Raw genomic sequence first — 20442 nt, 5'->3', positions numbered from 1 at the left:
CACACCAAATCCCCTGGAGAGAACTTCCACTCCGCAGACCGTCTTTTATCTGCCTGTCTTTTCTGGGTTTGGAAAGCCTTCCTCAGATTCCTCTTAACCATTCCCCAAATCTCCTTTAGAGCCCTCTACCAATCCTCCAGAGCTGGGAATGGTGTGGATGCAACTGGCAAAGGAGCAAACTTAGGTGACCTTCCTGACACTACCTGGAATGGGGAAAACCCAGAAGAGGAGCTTTTCAGGTTGTTGTGCGCAAATTCCGCAAACGGCAAAAACTTTACCCAATCGGATTGCGCATCTGCAACGTAACACCTGAGGAACTGCTCCAAGGATTGGTTAACTCTCTCGGTCTGGCCATTGGTCTGTGGGTGGTAGCCTGATGAAAATGCCAGATCCATGTCCAACTGATGGCAGAAGGCTCTTCAAAACTTTGAAACAAATTGGACTCCCCGATCTGACACTACATTCTCCGGAATGCCATGCAGCCGGAAAATGTGCTGGATGAAGAGATTAGCCAATTCCTGGGCTGAGGGGAGTCCTTTCAAAGGGACAAAATGAGCCATCTTACTGAATCTGTCCACTACCACCCAAATGACCGTCTTGCCCTCAGACCGAGGGAGCTCACCTACAAAATCCATGGAGACATGGGTCCATGGTTCACTTGGAACTGGCAAGGGCTGTAAGGTGCCAACAGAGGCTTGACGAGAGGGTTTACTTCTTGCACACACTGCGCACTACCTTACAAACTCTTTACAATCTGTCGCCAATGTAGGCCACCACGCACATCTGGCCAGTAAATCCTGAGTTCTGGTGGCCCCGGGATGACCAGCATTCTTATGGGAATGAAACATCTGCAAGAGTTGCAAACGGAAAGGCAGTGGTACAAACATGACCCCATCAGGCTTCCCCTCTGGAGCATCCTGTTGGTAAGGACTCAAAGTGACCATCCAATCCCTCCAGGTCTCAGTGGCTGCCAGTACTACCTTCTGAGGTAGAATGGTCTCAGGGGCTGAGGGCTGTATTGTCTCAGGTTCAAAACACCTGGATAAGGCATCGGCTTTGATGTTTTTACTACCAGGGGTATATGTAATTACAAATCTGAATCTTGCGAAGAACAGGGACCACTGGGCCTGGCGAGGGCTAAGTCTCTTAGCACCTTCTATGTACTCCAGATTCTTATGATCTGTATAAACTGTGATAGTGTGTTCTGCACCTTCTAGCCAGTGTCGCCATTCCTCAAAAGCTAACTTGATGGCCAAAAGCTCCCGGTTGCCTATGTCGTAGTTTTTTTCTGCGGGTGAAAATCTACGAGAAAAGTAGGCACATGGGTGGAGTTTGCCCTGCAAGCCTGACCTCTGAGACAATACAGCTCCTACTCCCACCTCTGAAGCATCAATCTCCACAATAAAAGGAAAGGTGACATTGACATGTCTCAATATGGGTGCGGAACAGAACAGTTTCTTTAATGTGGAAAAAGCCGCATGAGCCTCTGGTGACCAGTGATGAGTATCAGCCCCTTTCTTTGTGAGACTGGCGAGGGGCGAGATGATGGTAGAGTACCCCTTTATGAACCTTCTGTAGTAGTTGGCAAAGCCCAAAAATCTCTGGAGCGCCTTCAGACCAACAGGCTGAGGCCACTCCAGGACCGTGGAAACTTCCCCTGGGTCCATTGAGAGGCCAGAGGTGGAGATAATGTACCCCAAGAAGGCAACCGAGGTTACTTCGAAGAGGCATTTCTCCAATTTGGCATAAAGCTGATTCTGTCTTAATTTTTCTAGTACAAACTTAACATGCTTGCGGTGTTCAGAAAGATTGGACGAAAAGATCAGTATGTCGTCCAGATAGATTAAGACGAACTTCCCCAACACCTCTCTGAATACCTCGTTAATTAACTCCTGGAAGACAGCCGGGGCGTTACACAACCCGAAGGGCATCACCGGGTACTCGTAATGCCCGTCGGGCGTGTTGAAGGCTGTCTTCCATTCGTCACCATCTCTAATACGCACCAGATTGTATGCACCTCTCAGATCTAGCTTTGAGAAAATTTTGGCATTGGTCACCTGAGTGAACAAATGATCAATTAAAGGTAAAGGGTAGCGATTTTTCACCATGATTTTATTTAGGCCTCTATAATCTATGCAAGGGCGAAGGCCTCCATCTTTTTTCTTTACAAAAAAGATCCCTGCCCCTGCTGGTGACCGAGAGGGACGGATGAACCCTTTGGCCAAGTTTTCTCTGATGTATTCCTGCATAGCTAGTTTCTCAGGCCCAGACAGATTATAGAGGTGACCCCTGGGAGGCATACAACAAGATCTCAAATCAATGGGACAATCGAAGGTACGGTGGGGGCAGGGGTGCAGCTAAGGTTTTTGTGGCCCCAAGCGGACTGTAGCAAGAGGCCCTATCCTGGCGAAAAATGGGTGTGGCTATCCCGCATAAGTGGGCGTGGCCATGACATGTGGGTGGAGCAGGAGGGCGGATTGGGGCGGGGCTGTTTGCGGGGAAAAAATGGATGTTGGGGTGATTGAGGCGCGCGTAGCGCGCCGAAAGATTGGCGCGGCCATGACATTGTATGGGCGAAGCTTAACCGTAGCACAGCAAATATAGCCAACTATGACCATTAAATAATAAATGCAGCAACAGTTACCCCAGACACCAGAAAATAAAAACGCAATTTGGGCCACATTTCAGCAGAAATCAAACGCAATTAGGGCACATTTTCAGCAGAAATCAAACGCAATTAGGGCACATTTTCAGCCGAAATCAAACGCAATTAGGGCACATTTTCAGCAGAAATCAAACGCAATTAGGGCAGAGTTCAGCAGAAATCAAACGCAATTAGGGCCACATTTTCAGCAGATATCAAACGCATTTAGGGCACAGTTCAGCAGAAATCAATCGCAATTAGGGCCACATTTTCAGCAGATATCAAACGCAATTAGGGCACAGTTCAGCAGAAATCAATCGCAATTAGGGCCACATTTTCAGCAGATATCAAACGCATTTAGGGCACAGTTCAGCAGAAATCAATCGCAATTAGGGCCACATTTTCAGCAGATATCAAACGCATTTAGGGCACAGTTCAGCAGAAATCAATCGCAATTAGGGCCACATTTTCAGCAGATATCAAACGCATTTAGGGCACAGTTCAGCAGAAATCAATCGCAATTAGGGCCACATTTTCAGCAGATATCAAACGCATTTAGGGCACAGTTCAGCAGAAATCAATCGCAATTAGGGCCACATTTTCAGCAGATATCAAACGCATTTAGGGCACAGTTCAGCAGAAATCAATCGCAATTAGGGCCACATTTTCAGCAGATATCAAACGCATTTAGGGCACAGTTCAGCAGAAATCAATCGCAATTAGGGCCACATTTTCAGCAGATATCAAACGCATTTAGGGCACAGTTCAGCAGAAATCAATCGCAATTAGGGCCACATTTTCAGCAGATATCAAATGCAATTAGGGCACAGTTCAGCAGAAATCAATCGCAAATTCGCAATTAGGGCTGCGGCTGCAAAAAGAAAAGAATTTACTCACCTGGCAGGCTGGCACTGGCAGAAGTCTTCTCTCCCTGGTCTCCTCTCCCGGCCGGCTTCTCAGGCGCGCAGTTCCCACGGAGCTCCCTTCCTGGCTTCCTCCTCCAATCTCCCGCGCTGATTCATGCAGGGCTACGGGTCGGGAAGATGGCCACCCGAAGCCCTGTACTGGAGACATAGTCTCCAGAGCAGGGCTTCGGCGGCGGCCATCTTCCTGTAGCCCTGCTCTGCTCTGCCAGCCCGGCGGGGCTGCGGGGAAAAAGTGACGTCACGCCGACGTCACGGAGCCGCCGAGGCCCCTAAGATTGTGAGGCCCCAAGCGACCGCTTGGTTCGCTTTATGCCTCGCGGCGCCCCTGGGTGGGGGGGATGTTTATCTGCCGACTTGGGACAGAAGACGTCAGCAAACTCTGTGTATTGTTTTGGCACACCTTCAACCTGAATGCTGGTATTACCCACGGTTACTTTTGCTAAACAATGATGATAACAATGGGTTGACCAGCTCGTTAGCTGACCTGACCCCCAGTCTATCTGAGGGGAGTGAAGTTGTAACCAGGGCATGCCAAGAATGACGGTGGAGGTTGCCATACGCAAGACCAGAAATTGCAGATTCTCCTCATGCAGTACCCCAACACTGAACCTTAAATTCGGAGTACGGGCAGAGGATGTCTACTTTGCAGAGGAGAGTCATCTACAGCAGTGACCAAAATCGGTTGGTCCAATGGGAGTATAGGAATTCCAAATTTTTTTGCAAAGTCGTAATCTATAAAGTTAGCCGCTGAACCAGAGTCAACGAAAGCTTCAGTGGTAACTGTCTGACCTTTCCATGTGACAGAACATGAAAGGAGCAAATGATTGTTGTCTAGAGGTAAAGACTGCGCGCCTAGCGTATTACCTCTGACTACACCTAGGCGGCAGCGTTTCCCGACTTTTGGGGGCAATTCTGTACTCTATGGCCCTCCTCTGCACAGTATAAACAGAGCTGTTCTGTTTTCCTACGATTCCTCTCCATCCGTGTCATCTTGGACTGATCAATTTGCATTGGCTCTGGCGGAGGTGAGACGGGTGGAGGAGAGGCGTAAGAGACATATCTAACCACATTCCTACCACGGGTTTGCTTCTGATACCATAAGCGGCGGTCAACCCGTACTGCTAACGAGATTGCCTCATCAATAGTCTTTGGTTCAGGGTGTCCCAACATCAACTCTGAAACTGCGTCTGACAACCCTGATAAAAAAAACAATCTAACAGTGCAAAAGCCCCCCTAGCTGACACAGACCACTTTATGAATTCAGCCACATAGACTTCCACTGGATCCTTGCCTTGACGCAAGGTTTTAGCTTCCGCTCAGCAGTAGAGGCAATGTCCGGATCGTCATAAATTATGGCCATGGATGTAAAAAATGCCTCTACTGATGTCAGTGCCTCATGCCCTGTCTGTAAGCTGTATACCCAAGTTTGAGCATCTCCTGACAGCAGGGTCTTAATAAACGTAATTCTCTGTGCCTCTGTTCCTGACAAGTTAGGTCTCAGTTCAAAATATGACATTATATGATTTTTAAAATTCTGAAAGTCAGATCTATGACCAGAAAACCTTTCGGGTACAGACATGCGCAAGTCTGTAACTGGAGGAGATCGCACTGAATTTACAGCCATCTGAAGGACCTGTAAGGACCCAGATAAAGCTGAGATCTGGGCCTGCTGACCGTCCAGCACTCTGATGAAATTTTCCACCGAGGTGGTGAGCGTATCAAGACGGCTGCTAAGTGCGTCCATTTTGTTTTTCGGGTCTGCCGTTCTGTAACGATCGGTGTCAGCACACAGAGAGAATCTGATTATTGGTGATCTGCAGTATCACCAAGAATACAGATATATACCTGATTATTGATGATCTGCAGAATCACCAATAATACAAGTATAACTAACCTCTGGACACCTGATAAAGTGTAAGTGTTTGCTGCAACAGTATATGAACTTAGACCACCTGAGGAGCAGGTGACCCTAGACCGTAAATGGGTATCTCCTGGATAGGGCTGGAGATAACCAAAGAGCCAGTGATTCCCTGAACAGCTGGGAATCAGACTCTACTGCAGTCAAACGACTCCTATGAGATAGATTCCCTCACTGGATTGCAGAGAGGTCCCTCAGAGAGACAGGGAGTCCTTGCAGCTACTGGACACTCCACAGGGGGGTGTCAAAGGTAGAAAGGTCGGTCAGGCCGGGTCGGCAACACACGAGCAGATAAGGTACAGAGACAGAAGGCTGATTCGGTAACCAGGGACAGGCAGGGTTGGCAACAGGAAATCAGATGTGCGAAGGTACCGAATCAGAGAGCAGGAGAAGGGTCAAGAAGGCAATAGGTCATAACAGATATCAAGCAGAAGCCTAGTCTAGAGTGTGAGGTCTGTGGTCACAACACCCAGGAGCTGGTCTAAAGAATGACACAGTAATAACACAATATCCCTAGTCTTGGGTGTGAGGTCCGTGGTCTCTACACCCTGGAACTGGTCTAAAGTATAACACAGAAGTAACACAGTAATCTGGCTAAGTGTGAATTCCCAGGTCCACCTGGTTCTAACACACTATGAGATCTGACTATGGTCTGAGTGCTGCTAACACATAAGCATTCGCAACGGCAGACAACCAGCCACTGACAGACGAGAAGTATATATAGCAAAGCGCTCCTCAGCGCCACCCAGTCCCATTCAACCAATCACCTGCTGCGCTGGGATCAGCTGATCGGCCTGATCAGCTGATCCCTCTCCTATTGGTATAAAGGGCCTGCCTGTTGGCGCGCGTAGCTCTCCATCTGTGTGCATTACTAGGCTCAGACAAACCAGATGCATGCCGCTGCAGAGAAACCGCCGGACTGAACGTGGATTCAGCCGCCCCGCTGTCAGTCCGCGCGGCGGTGTCTCCGCAATCCATTACACATACCGTATTTCGCGGCGTATAAGACGCTCCGGCATATAAGACGCACCCAGGTTTAGAGGGCAAAAATCAGGGAAAAAAATTATCGAAACCTGGTCTGGAGCGTCTATATATCAGGAGCATCTTGTACATGTCCTCCCCCAAATGGTGTCCTCCTATGTTCCTCATGTGTCCCCATGTGTCCTCCTGTATGCCCCATGTCTCCCCCTGTATGCCCCATGTCTCCTCCCTGTGTCCTCTGGTGTGACCCCCTTGTCCTTCCATGTCCTGGACTCCCCCGTGTCCTCCTGTTAGACCGCTGTGTCCTCCTGTCAGCCCCCTGTGTCCTCCTGGCAGCCCCCTGTGTCCTCCTGGCAGCCCCCTGTGTCCTCCTGGCAGCTCCTGGCAGCCCCCTGTGTCCTCCTGGCAGCCCCCTGTGTCCTCCTGGCAGCCACCTGTGTGTTCCTGTCAGCCCCCTGTGTGTTCCTGTCAGCCCCCTGTGTCCTCCTGGCAGCCCCCTGTGTCCTCCTGGCAGACCCCTGTGTGTTCCTGTCAGCCCCCTGTGTGTTCCTGTCAGCCCCCTGTGTCCTCCTGGCAGCCCCCTGTGTCCTCCTGGCAGCCCCCGTGTGTTCCTGTCAGCCCCCTGTGTGTTCCTGTCAGCCCCCTGTGTCCTCCTGGCAGCCCCCTGTGTCCTCCTGGCAGCCCCCTGTGTGTTCCTGTCAGCCCCCTGTGTCCTCCTGGCAGCCCCCTGTGTCCTCCTGGCAGCCCCCTGTGTCCTCCTGGCAGCCCCCTGTGTCCTCCTGGCAGCCCCCGTGTCCTCCTGGCAGCCCCCTGTGCCCGTTTGGCAGCCCCCGTGTCCCTGCTGTGCCTGGCTCGTGTCCCTGCCTGCGCGTCTCCTCCCTCCCCCTTGTGTCTCTGTGGCCCCCCAGTGCAGCGGCGGCAGCAGCAGCTTACCTCCTCCATCTTGCCCGCGGCGAATCAAGACATCTGGCTTCTCCGTGCGGCTTCCTCTAGTGTCGGGCATCTAATGACGCGTCATCAATGACGCGTCATTAGATGCCCGACACTAGAGGAAGCCGCACGGAGAAGCCGGATGTCTTCAATCGGCGCGGGCAAGATGGAGGCGGTAAGCTGTTGCCACTGCTCGCACGGGGGGGCCACAGAGACACAAGGGGGAGGGAGGAGACGCATCAGGGGGGAAGCCAGGCACAGTGGGGACAAAGGCAGGGAATCCCCGATGGCGGCGGGTCGGCGGTTCATATCAGCGGGCGTTCGTAAGTCGGGGATTCCCTGCCTTTGCCGTATAAGACGCAGGGACTTTTTCTCCCCACTTTTTGGGGAGAAAAAGTGCGTCTTATACGGCGCCAAATACGGTGAGGGTCAGTTATTGGTTTGTGAACTAGAGTTTGTCCTGTTGTCCCCCCATTGTGTCTATTCGCTGCTGCACTTACTGATAGGTTCTTTACATTCCTTGTTACAGGGGTTGTCGCAGCATTTCTTAGTGCCATAACAGTCGCGGTCTGAGAGGCACTCAGCGCGGATGTTATATACACAATCATCCAAAGGTTTGGGGCACCTTCCGGGCTTTATCCCTGAAACAAAACAGAAGCATCATTACCAGCTGTACAGAGAAAATACACACCCAGCCCCACCCTACAGGAGGTTTCCATGCATTTCATTTATTTTAAAAAGGCCACACGCCAGGACTAGCTGTGTTTAAATTATGAATTTGCTGCATAATGAATGTGTATTTTACTCTCAACACCCTTGATAAAGTGTCACGCTTCTTCGCGCATGTGCCAGGCTCGCCCTGGGAGCATTCTGTGCAGGCGCAGTACTACTGTGCAGGTGCAGAACCATCCCTGGGACAGGAGTGTGACCAGGGCCGGATTTCTGGCAAGGCCACATAGGCCATGGCCTAGGGCACCAGAAATTTAGGGGCGGCTCAGTGAGGGGCAGTAAAGCTGTTTTATGCAGCCATCCCTATCTACAAGGACAGCTTTAACCTTTGAACTCTCTGTCCTGTACTTGTGTCATCCCTGCAAGTCCTGTAAGCGCTATCCTGCAGGTACACATCAGCCTAATGCTGGGTACACACTATGAGATTTTCAGGTCGATTTACTGTCAGATCGATTATTTCCAACATGTTCGATTTTCTTTTCGATCGTTTTCCGAGCATTTTCTGATCGATTTCCTATTACAGTGCACGGAAATCGATCAGAAAATGCTCGGAAAACTATCGAAAAGCAAATCGAACATGTTGGAAATAATCGATCTGACAGTAAATCGACCAGAAAATCTCATAGTGTGTACCCAGCATAACTCACATGGAGACACAATGGGTCCATCATTAATGAGATGGCAAACATAACATAAAAGTTGTTAAGGAAAACATAACTTAGGCCCCGTTCACACTGCACGCGTTTGTGTCCGTTTTTAAGGTACGCGTTTTGTGTGCGTTTTGCGAGGGCCCGAAAAATCAATGCAAAGGTATGGCCCTCGTTCACATATACGCGTGGCAAACGTATGCGTGGCAGAAACGCATAGTTGGATGCATTTCTGTGCGTCGCGCACAGAAACGCATTATAATGAAAGTCAATGGGCGCGCACTAAAAACGCATGGCATGCGTTTTTGTATGCGTATTCGGAGGTGCGTTTCTCGTCGGAAGTGTAGCTGACTCTTCCAGGTATGATCAAAAACGCATAAGGAAAAAACGCATACAAACGCATTACAAAAACGCGTACAAACGCATGCGTTTTTCCAGTGCGTTTACTACATGCGTTCTGCACGTTTTCCACACGCACATAGTATGAACAGGGCCTTATAATCTATACACATATTACTGAAATAGCTATTGTCTGTGACATCCAATGATGGAAAGTAAGTAGATTTCTCATTGGGGCACACAGAGACAACAACCATACAGACGGTATACTGTAGTTGGCCTTGGACGGTAAAAAGTACAAATCCGGCCCTGAGTGTGACAGAGGAGCGTGCCTGGCTGGGCCGCACATGCGAGATGAAGCGTGACTCGGCCAGACTTTCAGGCACTATTGCGGGGGACAGGAGCCACCTGGGGAGACGGCGAAGGACTCAGCGGCCTTAAGGGGCTTAAGGAAACCCCAGGTAAGTATAGAACCTGAGATGGCTTTCATCTCAGGTTCTCTTTAACGCTCAACAACCTGTGTCAAAAACAGCCCAAATCACGCTGAATCTCTTATCTGTGAGGTCCATGAACAAAACTATCCCATTAAAAGGTATTTAAGCATTCAATAAGCTGCCATACTGTTTGTCCTGGAGACTCCCCAAATGCCCTCATGCAATATATGAGCCCCCGATCCTCTTCAAGATAAAGAAAGTAGTGCTTATTGCCATTTAATACCCATCATAAAGTGGACATCTTCAAAGAAGTCAAGGATCCTCTTAGTCACCTCCTAGAGCCCCGTACACACCACGCAACTTTACTGGCATTTTTTCCAACGACTGGTGATTTTCTTGGAGTGACGAGCGGTTGTTTCCACGATTATGCTAATCAACATTTAGTTACGTGCGCCGATAATGACCGTCATGGCAGATCAGATCTTTAACCACTTTATCCACCACTACAGTATATCTACGTCCTCTGTTACTTCTTCTAAGCCACCAGGACATAGATATACGTCTTGTAGCTGAAGCACAGCAGTGCATGATTGGGCATTGCTCCTGTGCAAAACCTCCACATGTAAGGAACTCACCTGCTGGCTCCTGCAGTGTTCCGTCCTCGGCGGCCCCGCGCGAGCATCCTGGCACTTCCTGTTCGGTGTGACGATCTTCCTCTCGTTCCGCCCCAGCGTCCATGGCAATCAGGACGCTCGGGGAGTCCCTCGTGACGTCACTGGATGGGCGCCTGCCGGCAGGCGCCCGTCCTGCTCACTGAGACGCAGGAGGGTTTAGTGTCAGCTGACATGCTGTCAGCTGACACTCCTGATTAGAGCCTGACAGGGATTGGTTGTTGTGGGTTGGGGCCGGCCTTGGTCAGGCTCTAAGTGTATTTAAACCCTCATCTCACATTCAGTCCTTGCCTGTGATGGCAATCAGTACGCTGGTCTACTGGGCACTTTGTGATAAATGTATTATTGTATTCCAATGCGACTTTACTACTCAATTATTGTATATTAATGCGACTGCCTGACTGACTTTAGTTTCACCTTAGCTTTACTGACCATTCTCTTGCCTAGTCCTGTGGTCCTCAGCCATCTGACCACTTGTGTATGACCCTAGCCTGTTATCGACCTAGCCTTTGTCTCAGCCTATTGTACCGTAGCCATCTGATATCTCGTGTATGACTCTAGCCTGTTAACGACCTAGCCTTTGTCTCAGCCTATTGTACCGTAGCCATCTGATATCTCGTGTATGACTCTAGCCTGTTAACGACCTAGCCTTGTCTCAGCCTATTGTACCATAGCCATCTGATATCTCGTGTATGACTCTAGCCTGTTAACGACCTAGCCTTGTCTCAGCCTATTGTACCATAGCCATCTGATATCTCATGTATGTCTGACTCTAGCCTGTTAACGACCTAGCCTTGTCTCAGCCTTTTGTACCATAGCCATCTGATACCATGTGTATGACCCTAGCTAACGTTTTTGACTACGATTAATCTGAGCCTCAGTATATACGCCTTGTACAGCGTGATACCGCCTTTATCTGCTACAGCACTTATTGGTGAAAGGGAATATATATTCCCTGAGCCAACAAGATTGCTTTTCACCATTAAAAATACTTTTATGTTCTCAATTCATAGTGAAAAATACACACAGTAGCATTATTTCATAATCAGATATCCTCACCATACATTGTGACAGGAAATAATCTAAGTTTTGTTATAAAGGGTAGAGATAACAAAATGTGTTCTTTTTTTATTTACACTATCACTTTTTATTTTTAAACTGAAATTGTTAAAACTGGAAATAATGTGTTTTTTTTCCCTATTTTTTCCCTCTTTTTCCCATTAAAATGCATAGAAAAGAAAATTGTTTGAGGGAAAAAATGCCATGAAATGAAAGCCTAGTTTGTCTTGAAAAAAAAACCAATATACATTTATTTACATAAGTAGGAATAAAGTTATTGCTGATTAAACAGGGACAGAGCTAAAATGTCAAAACTGCTCTGGTCCATAAGGGTGAAATGAGGTCTGGATGCAAAGTGGTTAAGATCCCCGACGACCCTGCGCAAAGTATCGCAATCGCTTCACTTCCTGTTTGTGCCCATCATCTACCGTTGTGTAACATCGCGTGACATCACAAACAGTAAAAGAAACCGCCGACCACTCGTTGTCAAGGGGATGTCACTTGACCCGTTGGGTGGTGAGCATTCAGCTTAATGCTATTAGGGAAAATGAACGTTGTCTTTTTTGCTTTGGTCATCCATCAATAGATGCCCAATAATACTTCAGGACCTTGTTGAAAAATAAGGTGCCCTAAATAAGTCCTAATGACAGGCGAACAGCTGCAGATGTTTCATAGGAAAAAAATTATTTGAAATGTGGTACATGACAGATAATGTGGTAAGTGTAAGTTTACATACTGTATATCAAAATAAAGAGAAATTCATTTTATGATGGGGTTTCCAGGGGGTCCGTATGCAGTGCTTAAGGTCCTTCTGGAAACCCTGTGGAAGTGGCAAAGCTTTGGCCAGGGATCGCTATACAGCCACAATATGGCTGTATAATGATCTCTGGCAACTTTACCTATTTTTTTAAACACTTTATTTTTAATGTTCAGAGTATGGAGAAAAAAAATGACGCGAGTCCCCCCTCCCGAGCCTCTTTAACCCCTTGTCCCCCATGCAGGCTGGAATAGCCAGAATGCAAAGTATAGCTATAGCTGCGCGGGGGAGCGGCGTGTGTGGAGTCCGATGCCCAGAGATCTACAATCAAGGTGAAGAGTGCAAGATTAGAGGATATTGGCGTGGGAGCATTTTTGAGGATATTGGCGTGGGACATTTCTGAGGATATTGGCGTGGGACATTTCTGAGGATATTGGCGTGGGACATTTCTGAGGATATTGGCGTGGGACATTTCTGAGGATATTGGCGTGGGACATTTCTGAGGATATTGGCGTGGGACATTTCTGAGGATATTGGCGTGGGACATTTCTGAGGATATTGGCGTGGGACATTTCTGAGGATATAGGCATGGGACATTTCTGAGGATATTGGCGTGGGACATTTCTGAGGATATTGGCGTGGGACATTTCTGAGGATATTGGCGTGGGACATTTCTGAGGATATTGGCGTAGGAACATTTTCTTAAAGGTACAGGTAAGTATTTAAGGTTAATTAAGAATAATAAAGGATTTTTTAGTTGTTGTGTTTTTACTTCATTTAACCCTTTGTGGATATGGGTAAGGGGTACCTATACTCATTTCTCTTGGAGGGGGATGGGTATCTGGGGTCCCCTTCCTAAAGGGGACACCCAGATGCCACCATGAAACACCCCCCCCGGGAGTCGTCGCCCCACCTCCTCCTGGGGCACCGGAGGTGGGGAAGAGCCCCTTGTCCATGGATTGGACAAAGGCTCCGGGGGGAGGCTTGGCTGCCCCTCCCCCCCCCGGAGCCCCCCCATACCATGGACCAATGTGGGCTGGTATAGCTCAGGGTGCGAAGCCCCAGGTGGTTGGGGCTCCACATTCTGGCTATCCCAGCCTGCATGGGAGACAAGGGGTTAAAGAGGCTAAGGAGGGGGACCCCACGTCATTTAAAAAAAAAAATTCCCACATACTCTGTTGCCACTTCCACTGTGTCTCCAGGGGGTCCGTACACACTACATACGGACCCCCTGGAAACACTATCATGAAATTCATTGATATTTCTTTTGATACATGTAGATTTACGTTACATTACGTTTGCTACATTATCTGTCATTTACCACATCTAAATGTATTCTTTTTTCCTATGAAACTTTAAAATTGATTTTCTCAGAAACTATAAGGTCTTTTTGAAAATGTTTTTTTTCCTCTTGTACCCACTGTCCCCCTCCACATACCCTGCAAATTGTGAGTTGGTGTTTCTAGCACGTAAGGACGCTTTGCTATTAACCGCTAAAGTCGGTGGCCGTTCAGCTGCCACAAAAGTCTATGGGAAAAATGCGAGCACAATTTTTTAAATTGCGTTAAACTGTAGCCGTGAACACCCCTTGTTCACTGCAAACTATTCGCCAACAGGACAGTTTGGCCCATCTCTATTGGTTTGTGAACTAGAGTTTGTCCGGTTTGTCCCCCCATTGTGTCCATTCGCTGCTGTCACTTACTGATAGGGTCTTTACATTCCACGTTACAGGGGTTGTGGCAGCATTTCTTAGCCCCATCACAGTCCTGGTCCGAGAGGCAGTTGGCGCGGATGTTATATACACAAGGACCCGAAGGTTTGGGACACATTCCTGGCTTATCCTCTGAAACAAAACAGAAGCATCATTACCAGCTGTACAGAGAGAATACACACCCAGACCCACCCTATAGGAAATACGCAGGGCCAGCTGTGTTTGATTTGTGAATAGAGACGGCACGAACATCAGATTTTGGGCTTGCGAACCGCAAACTTCTGCAAAAGTCAGAGTTTGTGTGAACCGCAATAGACTTCAATAGGCAGCAGAATCTTAAAACATACAGGGACTATTTCTGGCCACAAAAGTGATGGAAAAGATGTTTCAAGGGGTGTAACACCTGGAGGGGGGCATGGCGGAATGGGATACACGGCAAAAGTCCCGGGGAAAATTACGGATTTGCTGCACAGTAGGGTTATAATCCCTATGTCACGATCGGTGTAGCAGAGAGAGGGTCTGATTACCGGTGAACTGCAGTATCACCGAGAATGCAGAATATACCCGATTATCGATGATCTGCAGTATCACCGATAATCCGATATAACGCTAACCTCTGAACACCTGAGTAGTGTAAGTGCTTGGTGCAACAGTAATACCGTGAGGACTAAGGCTCAGAAACAAGTGCCGTACAGTATGACGTACTGCAGCAATACAGATTCCTTCTGAAGGCCTGGACTCTCCCGGGGGAGGAGTCAGGCGGAGCGTAGGAAGGACAGAACGTGAGTGACACCTAGGAGAGAGTGTCACTAACAGATCTGGGAACTGCCTCTAGCAGTAAGGTCAGTTCTCGAAGTCAGGCAAGCCAGGTCGTAACACACGGACAAATACAGTACAGATTCAGAACGCAGAGGCGGAGACTAATAAACAAGCAGGGTTCGGCAACAGGGTATCAGAAATATCGGGGTACAGAATCAGGAGTCAGATGCAGAGTCTAAGAGCGAGCCGAGGTTTAGCAACAGGGTATCAGAATGACAAGGTACAAGATCAGAATACAGAAGAATAGTAACAAGCTTGAGGAACCTAAGGAGCAGGTTCCCAATGAATACAGGATGGGCCCTGGGGCAGTAAATACAGAGCTGGCCCTGAGGAGCAGGTGCCCAGCAAATACAGAGCTGGCCCTATAGAGCAGGTGCCCAGCAAATACAGAGCTGGCCCTGTGGAGCAGGTGCCCAGCACATACAGAGCTGGCCCTGAGGAGCAGGTGCCCAGCAAATACAGAGCTGGCCCTATGGAGCAGGTGCCCAGCACATACAGTGCTGGCCCTGAGGAGCAGGTGCCCAGCAAATACAGCACTGGCCCTGAGAAGCAGGTGCCCAGCAAATACAGAGCTGGCCCTGTGGAGCAGGTGCCCAGTAAATACAGAGCTGGCCCTGTGGAGCAGGTGCCAAGCACATACAGAGCTGGCCCTGGGGAGCAGGTGCCCAGCAGATACAGAACTGGCCCTGTGGAGCAGGTGCCCAGCACATACAGTGCTGGCCCTGGGGAGCAGGTGCCCAGCAAATACAGCGCTGACCCTGGGGAGCAGGTGCCCAGCAAATACAGAGCTGGCCCTATGGAGCAGGTGCCCAGTAAATACAGAGCTGGCCCTGTGGAGCAGGTGCCAAGCACATACAGAGCTGGCCCTGGGGAGCAGGTGCCCAGCAGATACAGAACTGGCCCTGTGGAGCAGGTGCCCAGCACATACAGTGCTGGCCCTGGGGAGCAGGTGCCCAGCAAATACAGCGCTGACCCTGGGGAGCAGGTGCCCAGCAAATACAGAGCTGGCCCTGTGAGCAGGTGCCCAGCAGATACAGAGCTGGCCCTATGGAGCAGGTGCCCAGCACATACAGAGCTGGCCCTGTGAAGCAGGTGCCCAGCACATACAGGCATGAACTATCTCCTAGCGATAGAGATAGTTCTCAGGGTCGGGAAGGCCAAGTCGGCAACTCACAGACAAACAAAGTACAGGATCAGAAGACAGAGGCAGTGTAGTCAGACAGGCAGAAAGTCATAACAGATAATCACAATCAAACTAGTACTTTAGACTATCAACAGAATCTAGCTAAGTGTAGGATTACAGCTCCAGCTGGTCCCGGCACACTTAAGGATCTGACTACAGGTCTGAGTGCTCCCACGTATGTGATTGCAACGACAGGCAACCAGCAACTGACTTAGCAGCAGAATATATAGTTGCTGGACTCTGCTGCCCCGCCCGAACCATTCAGCCAATCATGAGTCCAGCAGGAATCAGCTGACCTTCCTGATCAGCTGACACTTCCTCTGCTGGTATAAAGATCCTGAATTCAGGCCCGCGCGTGCATAGCTCTCCATCTGCCTAGATGCACTAACAGACCCAGCCACACCAAGCACATGCTGCTGCATGCAAACAGCCGCTTTGCTATCAGGACATGCGGCGGCTTTTCCGCGTTCCACCACACCACCAGACGCGTGCAAACCGCCGCGTAGGACGCGGAGTCAGCCGCCTAGCTCTTGGCACACGCGGCGGCTTTTCCGTGTTTCCTCACACCCTATAGGGCAGAAATCACATTGCATTCCTAAATTGGAGGCCTAAAGTTCTTGAAAACATCTTGCGTGTGTATACATGGATCAGGAACTGTAAGTAGTGTACTGCTTCACACTGACAGACTAAACTCATTGTTTAATGCACGCCGCAAACAACCGCAAAGGGTTGTCATTAGTTGACATTCCCAGGACATTAAATGCCAGTCCTCTCGTCGGCAAGGTTCGTGTAGTAATGGCCGTGCTGGTGCGCACGTTTGCGAGAGTGTAGGTGATGGCGGTATTCAAGCCCATATGGTCGCCGGGCTGTGGTAGCTCAATGACAGAACAACAGTGGCTGTCCATCTGATCGAATGCGGTCTGTCTACAATGAAGCAACGACCTTATTATCTTGGGTGGGCCCCCAAATCACTCATATAGGTCATTGTTTCATTGTGAACAATACCTCGGGTAAACAAAAGGTGAGCAGCACAAGCCCCCTGCGACGCCTGCTGCGGTTTGTTCCTTCATCTCCTCCTCCTCAAAGCCACCTTCCTCCTCTGACTCCTCTTCCCCAGACTCAGTGGCGGCTCCTGCTTCAGATTTTTTAGGGGCTCAAAGGGGGCACAAGGGTTGGCAGGCGGGGCTCACGGGGGGAATTTGCGGCGCACGAAGCGCACCGCTGTGAAAAACGGGCATGGTCATGACGTCATGTGGGTGGAGCTAACTGATGTAGTTGTACCAGCTAATGTAGTTACATGAAAAAAAAATATGAGCTAAATGCACATAATGACAGACAGCGTTTCCCTAGTAAATGCATGGAATGAGAGACAGCGTTTCCCCAGTAAATGCACAGAATGAGAGACAGCGTTTCACCAGTAAATGCAGGTAATGAGAGACAGCCTTTCACCAGTAAATGCATGTAATGAGAGACAGCCTTTCACCAGTAAATGCATGGAATGAGAGACAGCGTTTTACCAGTAAATGCATGTAATGAGAGACAGCCTTTCACCAGTAAATGCATGGAATGAGAGACAGCGTTTTACCAGTAAATGCACTTAATGACAGACAGCCTTTCACCAGTAAATGCATGTAATGAGAGACAGCGTTTCACCAGGAAATGCACGTAATGACAGACAGCCTTTCACCAGTAAATGCATGTAATGAGAGACAGCGTTTCACCAGTAAATGCACATAAGAGACAGCTTTTCACCAGTAAATGCACGTAATGACAGACAGCCTTTCACCAGTAAATGCATGTAATGAGAGACAGCGTTTCACCAGTAAATGCAAATAAGAGACAGCGTGTAATGAATATAATGGCAGCTGCGGCGAGCGGCACCGCCGCTGCAGCTGCCTCCATGTCGCTGCTCGTTCCTCCGGCGGAGGTGGTCTGGGGGACGTCGGCTGTGGCGAACAGTTCCGCCGCCGTAGCCGCCTCCATGCCCCTGCCCGTCTTCTCGGCGTGTAGGACGCCGAGGACGGGGCTTTCCCCTGCTCGCAGGGTCGCTGTCTTGCGCGCGCGCACACAGACAGGACCTTTATTCTGGGAGGAGAGGCGTCAGCTGACCTGCTGGTCGGCTGACGTCAGAGGAGTCCCACGGCGCCCAGGATTGGCTGATCCAGGAGGGGCGTGCCAGTGGGGTCTCCTCTGCTTCTTAAGCCTTCGGGCTTCATTCTGCTGGTGTCTGTTGTCGTGAATACTTGCGTGTTAGCGCTCAGACCTTAGATTAGTTCCCTGGTGTTGATGCTAAGGATTTCACACCTAGACTAGGATATTGTTTACTGTATTGATCTCCTGTGTATGACTATTGGCTATTATCTGACTCTGATCCTGCTTTCTGATCCTGTACTTTCGCTTATCTGCCTACCTGTTGCTGAACCTCTGCCTGATTACCGATTACTCTCTTGTCTCACGATCCTGTACCTATACGTACCTCTCTGTTGCCGAACCTTGCCTGCCTGACCATTCTACTCACCAGTGGGCCCTCGCCACTGGTGAGATGTTACTACGCCAGCTCCGCTGGTGAAAGCAGTTCTACTAGGCTAGAGTTCAGCCTTAATTACCTGCTCGTTAGGTAACCTGTCATTGTAGTATTATTGTGTCTCTTAGGCTGCAGTACAGTCTGACTCACCCGCACCTCGGGTGTTCATTGGCCTGCAGTATATTCTGAATCACCCGCTCCTCGGGAGATTCAGCCTCTTCAGTATTGTTTCTCCAGCTTGCTGGAGGTTATACTTTAGTGCACGGTCAGTGTACTGTTTATACCTCACCAGCCCCTCTGGTGAGGTCTCATTAAACTATTAAGTTACGGTTGCATCAAATCACTACACACTCTGCTCCTTGTCTGCTATACTAGTATTATTGGTGATTCTGCAGATCACCCATAATCAGGTTATAGCGTCTGTATTATTGGTGATTCTGCAAATCACCATATAATCAGACATCTGAGCTACGACACAAGACCGTTACACAGCGTTTCACCAGTAAATGCACGTAATGACAGACAGCCTTTCACCAGTAAATGCATGTAATGAGAGACAGTGTTTCACCAGTTAATGTACATAATGACAGACAGAAAGCCTTTCACCAGTAAATGCACATAATGACAGACAGCCAGTGTCCCCAGTATAGGTAGCCAGATGTATAGATGTCCCCAGTATATGTAGCCAGGTGTATAGCTGTCCCCAGTATATGTAGTCAGGCTGGTGGTGGTGGGCTGGGGGCCCCAGGGCAGCTCAGGCCTGGCTGGTGGTGGGCTGGGCGGAAGGCTTCAGACTGAGGCCTGGCTGGTGGTGGTGGGCGGGGGGCCCCAGGGCAGCTCAGGCCTGGCTGGTATTGGGCTGAAGGCCTCAGGCCTGGCTGGTGGTGGTGGGCTGGGGCCCCCAGGGCAGCTCAGGCCTGGCTGGTGTTGGGCTGGGCAGAAGGCTTCAGGCTGAGGCCTGGCTGGTGGTGGTGGGCTGGGGGCCCCCAGGGCAGCTCAGACCTGGTTGGTGGTGGTGGGCTGGGGGCCCCAGGGCAGCTCAGGCCTGGCTGGTGGTGGGCTGGGCGGAAGGCTTCAGGCTCAGGCCTGGCTGGTGGTGGTGGGTTGGGGGCCACCAGGGCTGCTCAGGCCTGGTTGGTGGTGGTGGGCTGGGGGCCCCAGGGCAGCTCAGGCCTGGCTGGTGGTGGGCTGAAGGCCTCAGGCCTGGCTGGTGGTGGTGGGCTGGGGGCCCCAGGGCAGCTCAGGCCTGGCTGGTGGTGGGCTGGGCGGAAGGCTTCAGACTGAGGCCTGGCTGGTGGTGGTGGGCGGGGGGCCCCAGGGCAGCTCAGGCCTGGCTGGTGGTGGGCTGAAGGCCTCAGGCCTGGCTGGTGGGCTTAGGGCCCCAGGGCAGCTCAGGCCTGGCTGGTGTTGGGCTGGGCAGAAGGCTTCAGGCTGAGGCCTGGCTGGTGGTGGTGGGCTGTGGGCCCCCAGGGCAGCTCAGAACTGGTTGGTGGTGGTGGGCTGGGGGCCCCAGGGCAGCTCAGGCCTGGCTGGTGGTGGGCTGGGCGGAAGGCTTCAGACTCAGGCCTGGCTGGTGGTGGTGGGCTGGGGGCCCCCAGGGCTGCTCAGGCCTGGTTGGTGGTGGTGGGCTGGGGGCCCCAGGGCAGCTCAGGCCTGGCTGGTGGTGGGCTGAAGGCCTCAGGCCTGGCTGGTGGTGGTGGGCTGGTGGCCCCAGGGCAGCTCAGGCCTGGCTGGTGGTGGTGGGCTGGGGGAACCGAAAACTGGAGGTTTGGGCCATCTCTAACAAGGATCAGAGCACTTCAACATACATGGTGGGTGCTGCCTCTATCTCTGCAAAGCTGAAGCAATAAGCAGCACTAAACATACAGCCAACCCCAGGGTAAGATCTTATATGACTCAGCGAGATTAAGCCGTAATGTAATGAAGGTAGGGCCTGTGGCAGTTAATAGGGGATAGGTTGTTTTCATATGGGAGTGTAGGCTTTAATTTGATTGGTTTAGATCTAAGTGTGACAATCCAGCCCCGCGATCCCGTCGAGATCTGCTCCCGTTAGCGTACGCAGGAAGTACGGGCGCAGACGGACAACGAGACCGGTTGCTGGATCGTCAGAGGGAAGAAAGAAAAGGGCGACAGAGCGTGCCAATCCCGTCTAATCTGCTCCCGTTAGCAT

The 20442-nt window shown here is 50.4% G+C and overlaps 1 protein-coding gene across 5 annotated transcripts in view; it reads right to left on the bottom strand.

Moving 5' to 3' along the window:
• Window positions 1–20442, bottom strand: part of LOC137570304 (neurogenic locus notch homolog protein 2-like) — a 287509-nt gene that overhangs the window by 157669 nt on the left and 109398 nt on the right. For all 5 annotated transcript variants that reach the window (XM_068278937.1, XM_068278940.1, XM_068278939.1 and 2 more), the window contains 2 exons: window positions 13738–13878; window positions 7900–8040 (listed from right to left, as the gene is read on the bottom strand). In XM_068278937.1, coding sequence (XP_068135038.1) covers window positions 7900–8040; window positions 13738–13878 — 282 coding nt within the window. The remainder of the gene's footprint in view (window positions 1–7899; window positions 8041–13737; window positions 13879–20442) is intronic.

The sequence above is a fragment of the Hyperolius riggenbachi genome, chromosome 4 (assembly GCF_040937935.1).
Source record: "Hyperolius riggenbachi isolate aHypRig1 chromosome 4, aHypRig1.pri, whole genome shotgun sequence".
Lineage (NCBI taxonomy): Eukaryota > Metazoa > Chordata > Amphibia > Anura > Hyperoliidae > Hyperolius > Hyperolius riggenbachi.
Note: the sequence above shows the minus strand (reverse complement) of the source record. Positions and strands in the feature narration are given on the sequence as shown.